General features: G+C 42.6%; 2 protein-coding genes across 3 annotated transcripts in view; both read right to left on the reverse strand.

Moving 5' to 3' along the window:
• The window catches only part of LOC116292580 (vesicle-fusing ATPase 1-like), a 53,866-nt gene extending 48,449 nt beyond the window's left edge, over positions 1–5,417 (reverse strand). For both annotated transcript variants that reach the window (XM_089032564.1, XM_089032563.1), the window contains exons 1-2: positions 5,209–5,417; positions 4,954–5,093 (exon numbers count right to left, since the gene is read on the reverse strand). In XM_089032564.1, coding sequence (XP_088888690.1) covers positions 4,954–5,093; positions 5,209–5,306 — 238 coding nt within the window. In that variant the 5' untranslated portion in view covers positions 5,307–5,417. The remainder of the gene's footprint in view (positions 1–4,953; positions 5,094–5,208) is intronic.
• LOC148909747 (uncharacterized) lies at positions 925–4,070 on the reverse strand. The gene is made up of 2 exons (XM_089032565.1): positions 3,933–4,070; positions 925–2,917 (listed from the first exon to the last, which is right to left on the reverse strand). The coding sequence occupies exon 2, from the start codon at positions 2,849–2,851 to the stop codon at positions 1,394–1,396; it is 1,458 nt and encodes a 485-aa protein (XP_088888691.1). The 5' UTR covers positions 2,852–2,917; positions 3,933–4,070; the 3' UTR covers positions 925–1,393.
• Positions 5,418–6,867: the final 1,450 nt, after the last annotated feature.

A 6,867-nucleotide genomic window follows, 5' to 3' on the forward strand; every position in this document is an offset into this window, starting at 1 on the left:
GTGGAGGCCCTCGAGGTACGCCTTGCGGAATTACAGGCGCAAAAGGAAAACCTGGAAAGAGAATTGGGGCTTACCACCAAGGAAAAGGTAAAAAGAGCCCTTTTGAAGTATGGCGTTCCGCTGGCATTTGCGGTCGCTATTAGCACCGTAGTAGGAGTTATCCTATCCGCGCTTAAGGCTACAGGCGCAGGCGTAAAGAAATTAGGCAATGGGCTGGCGGACTTGGGAAAAAAGATGGCAGCCGGTCTTCCTGGGCTGCTGGGTTCGGTTGTTTCCTTGGCACTTAGGGCCGGCGGAGAACTGCTAAAGTTCGTGGGGAATAACGTTTGGATCTTGGTCGTCGCTATTGGAGTGGTACTCCTGAAGAAGATTCAGGGTTAATCTTATCTGGGTACGTTACTGGGGGCTTATCCTTGTCGGGTACCCGAGGCGTTCTCGGCTTGGGATAAGTAAAGATAGTATTCGCGCCGCCTCGATAATGCGGAACTAACGGCAGCACGCTCATGGTGCTAATGGGTTTGTGGTTCCAGGCGGCATCGTCGTTTTTATACACACCATTTATCACTACATAACCAAAGTTTGATCCGTCGCTGGTAACGTCGTCAGGAAACACCTGCAGCTTAGCATACTTACAGTTAACTACCACGTGAAACGTAACTGGTGTTAGGTTTTCACCGCTAAACTTGTTTGGCTCCATCGAAAAGTGAGCTACTCTCCTATTGCTCGAGGAAGTTCGATAGGGAGTTAAAGGCTCGTTATTCTCATCAACAAGCCTAAACCCCACGTTTGCGCTTACCAACGTACCAACGTTAATGGTGCAAACGACTAACGCAGGACCTCCAACTTCAACCCACATCCCCACATCGAACCACTCATGTTTGTTGTAACTCTCTGACCCTAGGTAGTGGAGGTAACGCATTTCGCTTAAATGTGGATTCATATATTTAAAGGCTAAGCACCGTAAGAGTGCTAATTGTCATGTGATTATAAGCCTTATTTCTCTGATCTTCTATGCTATTTATGCAAACGCTCCCGGTGTCGTCTACGCGTATCTGCAGCTTTACCTCCCCATGGCAATCGGCAACCATGTGTAAAGTCCAAACCGATAAATTTTCAGCGCTACTCGTCGGTGGTTCTGCGGAAAAGTGTGCTGGCTCCCTGTTGTTCGTCTTCGCGCGCATTGGCTGTAGTGCGCCGTTAACATCGCAAAATCGAAACCCAATGTTAGCATGACTCGCGGAGCCGAGGCAAATGCTACAAAGGATTAATTTCTTCCCTGAGTAGTTCAAATTCACGGACATCCCCGTGACATCAACCCAAGCTGCCTGGGTGTATTTTTTCTCGCCTGTGTAAGTCGTATAAACGCAATCTACTCCAGCTGCGTAGGGGTTGTTCATCGCCATATATAATAACTCAGACCAACACCCGCGGCTGCTAAGCCGGCTTTTAGTAAGTTATGGTCGTATTCCTCGGGTATCGTAGGCATGACATGGGCCTTCTTTGATGGTTTCTTAACTACGGGTAGCTTCGTTTCGTGTGACTTTTTTGGCTTCTCTACGAAGTGAGGAATGTTCCTAAGAGTGTCAGAGTTCACGTCGTTCACCCCAAACTTCATATCCTTAGTAGCTCGCTGCAGCTTGTTGTTATAGCCCACAACGGAATTGGTGTTAATAACTAAATTACTTGGCATTAACCAACAACCAGGCGACAAAGCGTAATCCAGTCGCACTTTAGACTGCTGCACCGCTAATTGATATCTCTGCACCGACTTGGATATGCTATTTTCTATTATTGCAGACTCAAATAAAGTTAGGAATTCTTGTTGCGTTTCCTGTGAAGCGCCTTGGGATCCAACAATGGGGTTGCGGGTATTTACCTGCGCTCCCAGGATGCAGTACACGAATGCTTCAATGCTACGGTTAATCCTGGCTAGGTTTCTTAGACCTTTTCCTTTCATTAACACGAACGGATCCCAAGTGCCGGGGTAGTTTGTTTGAATTCTAGTAATTAATGAATTATTACCCTTATTACCACCCATATCACTGAACTCTAACTCATTACTTGGGTATTCCTGATGTCCGTAGTCAGCCGGCTTCTCACCATTGGCACCCCAAACGTAAACTATACCCAGCCCATGCGTCTTACCCTCCTTATAACGAAAATCTTTTTGCTGTGGTTTGAACTCATTAATTAACCTTTCCAGGGCTGCGGCGTCATATCGGTTATTCATTGGATTAAATGCCTTATCTCCCGGTAGGGGTGCGTTAAGCTCCTTCAACAACCTCCTTACCGTAAAGGCAACGTGAAACTGCATAATTGGAATGTGAAACATGTCCGCGGCAACACCACAACCTTTAGTAGCAGCCCAGACGGCAAAGTCTAACTGCTGCGGCCAATACCGCATATTGGGCCCTGCTAACCATTCCCTGGCCTCTTTACCCGACGTATGCTTCAACATCGTATTCTTATAGATATTCCTTACTACTACGTTAAATGATTGTTTACCCACTGAAATCTTCAGGTGCGTTACCAGCTTTTCGAAGTTGTTTATACCACCTTGGGCGTCGTAAAATGGGTAATCTTCCTTGGCCATTAATAGATTCCTTGGAAAATTGGGTGGTACTTCTTTATGCTCGGGTTTTGGTGGCCTTTCTTTACGAACGGGCTTTGGTGCCTTCAAATCCGCATTGCTGTACATCCTGGAGCCGTTAAAGTAAATCCCATCGGGTCTCCTTTCGAACTTACTAGGGTCTGCATGCGGAAACATCTTCCTAAATGCTCTCCAATTCCAGTAATCTCGATTATCGTGATGTGGCTGCTCCTCGATATCATTCCCAAAAGCGTCGTACATTAGTATATATAATGGATGTTATACCATCAGCACCTCCACTTTATCCTGATTTACCTAGGGAGGGACCTAACGAATTAAACGCGGAAAACTTTAGGCTCAACAAAGCAAATTTAATCCTGGCTTACTTGGAAGGGCAAACAAAACACTATGAAAAAGTTAGGAAGAAATACGTCAGAGCCCGGAGTACGCTACATAAGATTGCGATAACTTCAGGATCCATTTCTGTTGTGTTAACGGGCTCCGGCGTTGCTACTTCGCTTACTGGACCGGGAATAATTGTTGGAGTTCCTTTGGCCGGCGTTGGGGCAGCCTGTGGTATTATTTCAGCCGTTGCTACGGGTATTATGAAACAGTTGTCAAGCAAAATATCCAAGCATGACACGACAATAGCTCTGTCAAGGGCTAAAGTAAATACAATTACCGATCTTGTCTCAAAGGCTTTGCGTGACAGAAAGATAGACGACGTAGAATTCTCGCTTATCTTAGCCGAAGAGGAAAAGTACGAGAAATTAAAGACGGACATAAGGAATAAAAAAACAGTCGTAAAAGATCTTTCCGAGGAATCTCGCAAAAAGATCTACCAGGAGGCAAAAGAAGAGCTTCAAAGAAAGCTTGCTCAGTAAACATCTGCTTTGAAAAGAGCGTGACGGGATTCTATTTACATATCGAACGTCAGTCTAGAAATTACGCGTAATATAAATTCAGTGAATTATTACGCGTAATATAAATTTAGTGAATTATTACGCGTAATATGAATTATTTGGCGAATTATTACGCGTAATATGAATTATTTGGCGAATTATTACGCGTAATATGAATTATTTGGCGAATTATTACGCGTAATATGAATTATTTGGTGAATTATTACGCGTAATATGAATTATTTACATAACCTTATTTGGCAAATTATTACGCGTAATATGTTATTGTCGCCTCGGAATCCATCCTAACAGGGGGTGGCTGGGGTCTATTTCATAAAATATTTCGTAGATTACGTTAGGGTAATAAGGAATATCCTTATCCAGCCGACAAAACATCCACTCGGCTCTGCTCATATCAGAAACCTCGGGAATAGACTTACCGGTAATTTCAGACAAAAGATAGGGAATAGCTTTGTAATATTTCCCTAGTTTTAATTTTTTCAGCGTTTTCCGTAGACTTTGCGGGGTTGGCTCTTCTAAATGGTTCATAATTCTTTCCATTACTTCGTCGTCTAAATATACCGGCCGATGACCTTGAATGTGACTCATCCAGTCTCTGAAGTATTTTATTCTTTTGTATGGGGTCTTCTTACGGCCTCCATTAGCGTAATACTGCTCTTTGGTAGCATTTGGTACGGCATTACGAATATTCTTACCACATTCGTAACACTGTGCTGACGTGTCGTCTTCTATTTGCATTTTCTTGTCACAACAAATATACTTATTTGGTTTAGTAGGCACAAACTTGGGTTTCAAGCACTTTACACAGAAATCATAAACAAACTCTTTACATTCTTCGCACTCCATATATAGACTAACATATTTGCGCTGTTGCCCCCAACCACACTTGGAGTGGGGATTGTCCGTAGGTGGATTTTTGACACGGGTCTTGCCCGTGTTGAGATTGCGCTGGAACCCCCATTCCCTATACTACTTTACCTTGTTAGTGGAAAACCCTCTAAGGGGATATCCCAAGATAATTAGTATCCTATCAGGGAGGATTGGATAGGTGGAGGGTAAGTACTCCATTCACTTTAAGCAACAAATTCTGGGAATACCAGCCAGCACTTATATTGAGCCATTGTTTTAAAATTTACTTTCACTTTTTGATTGGGCACTTGATACTATCCATGATTGGGATATTACTTTAATTAGAAAATCTTTGGTCATTTGTTATACCTATAATTTATATAAAAAATCCTGTTTTGCTGCACTTTTACCAGTAACTCTGCAATTTTAGAGGACTCTAGGTTGATCACCATGAGTTCACAAATGATCGAGGGAATATGTGAGACAAAAAAGTTGTAGAAATAATAATGTCATCTGGGCCGGGGTTAGCCTTGTGGATCTTTTTGCTTTAAAAACTACTAGAGTCTTTTATCAAACTACACAAATATGTACCTTCTATGAAACTGCTGAGAGATACTTCCGTCCATTTTCGTTGTACAAGACTAAAACCAGCAGAACCTGCGTCCACTAGATTCGACACTTTGATGGTGAAAATAAACCGCCTTGAGCCTCCTGCTATCACCTCAACGTACCTTAACCAAAAGAGATTTCACGATGATGAGTTTACGTTGATACTATTAGCCAATAAAGGGAGCAAAAACGCATAAAGTGAGAGAACGAAAACGAAACTTAAATGGTCTAACTTACTTGACTTTGGACGCATCGAAATCGTTGTCATTGACGATCAGGCAGTTAGTAAGCGATAATTTGTCCGATGGACATTTAGCTACTTTCAACTGAACCATGTTGACTGCTCAAAAGGGCGAAGAAGAGAGAGAAGCGTTGATATTCTATCCGTGTTCCTGAATTTCTTGTAAAATCTATTTTCATCTACTTGGCCGCCATCTTGAAATATCGATTTGGTGGACATGACCGCTGGACAGTAACACGTCAGTTTTAACACGTCATCAGCGATGATGATGATTATTATGGGAAAACGACTTACGACAATACACGTTACGCCACAACTGGCTTTATTACTAACAGCAATCAAACTCATACAAAGGAGTTTTTTACGGGCTATTTATTTCCAAAATGATAAAATTGCCCTAATTCACTATGACGTCACATCAAAACAATCTATTGTTTAAACGCAAAGGTTCATGGTCGTCGGACGGGGTCAAATCAACGCAAATTCACCGAAAATCGTTCTAAAACCCGTATCAATTCACGAAGAGAAGTAGAATAGCCAGCAAACGCTCGGAATATCTCTTAGTACATATTAACACATATTATATCTGAAAACCAGGCCATTTTAGATCAAACTGTTTAGCTAGGTGCAAATTTTGTTGGATTTTCTATTGGATTTGGCGATTCTATCCCCCACATAAACAAGCAGTGACGTGAAACAACCTACTGTTCTACAGCTCGTTATGCCGGGGGGGGGGGGGGGTACTCCCCTATATTTGCTATACGGGTATGTGCCGCCCTATAGGGTATGGTTTTTCGGCTTTTGGGTCTGGGGTAGGGTATCATTTTTTGACATTTTGTCTGGGATAGGGTATCATTTTAGTCTGGGATAGGGTTAACGATTTGGTCGTTTTTGTCTGGCGAATAGGCTATGCTTTCTGCCGACCAAAAACAATAAAAATGTTAGTAATAATCGATTGTATAACCGTATTTTCCGTCTTTTAGTCTGGGATAGGGTGTACAATTCTTAGTTTTAGTCTGGGGTAGGGTATGTAAAATCAAAATTTTAGGTCTGGGATTGGGTCAGGGTTTTGAGGTCCTGGCGGCACACCCCTACCCAAGTTGGGGTGGTAGCACCCTCCCCCCGGGCTCGTTATTAGGTTTCGCGGAGGCCGTTACGGTTACTGGAAAACTTGAAAAATACTCTCGAATCAAGGGAAAGACCTCGCATGTATTGCCTAGTCCATGTGTTTTATTTTGGGTCAGGAATTAGGGAATTTTTGTTTCCTCTTTATTTTTTTCTCTCTATCTTTTCATTAATATATCATTTGTTTCATACAAAAATAAAGATTGTTTTCAGTCCTTCAATGTTTAATCAAAGCATGAAAAAGTCTTGAACCGGCACCGGCAATCAGTTTGTGAACAAATCAGGCGCAAAACCCAAGCCTTTTCTCCCTAATACTCTACGACCACTCCCTTCTCCATAAGAAAAGCGAAAAGTTTCTTATCAGCCCTGTTCTGACTCCACCAGACCTTCTGGCAGAAGGATAACATAATAAAAAAGGGGAAAAAAGAAGCAAGATCCAGAGTAGCGCACCTATCGAAGTGACCTCCCAGCCCTTTGGTTTCCCTGTGGTGGTTTTTTCTATAAGTGGGCTTCCTGTGGTAGCAAAACAA

This window comes from Actinia tenebrosa, unplaced genomic scaffold (assembly GCF_029948245.1).
Source record: "Actinia tenebrosa isolate PJP-AT-01 unplaced genomic scaffold, QUT_ActTen_1.0 PGA_scaffold1__47_contigs__length_23844297, whole genome shotgun sequence".
Taxonomy (NCBI): domain Eukaryota; kingdom Metazoa; phylum Cnidaria; class Anthozoa; order Actiniaria; family Actiniidae; genus Actinia; species Actinia tenebrosa.

Coding starts and splice junctions, on each gene's coding strand:
- LOC148909747 (XM_089032565.1), bottom strand. CDS start 2,851: ATGTACGACGCTTTTGGGAATGATATCGAGGAGCAGCCACATCACGAT.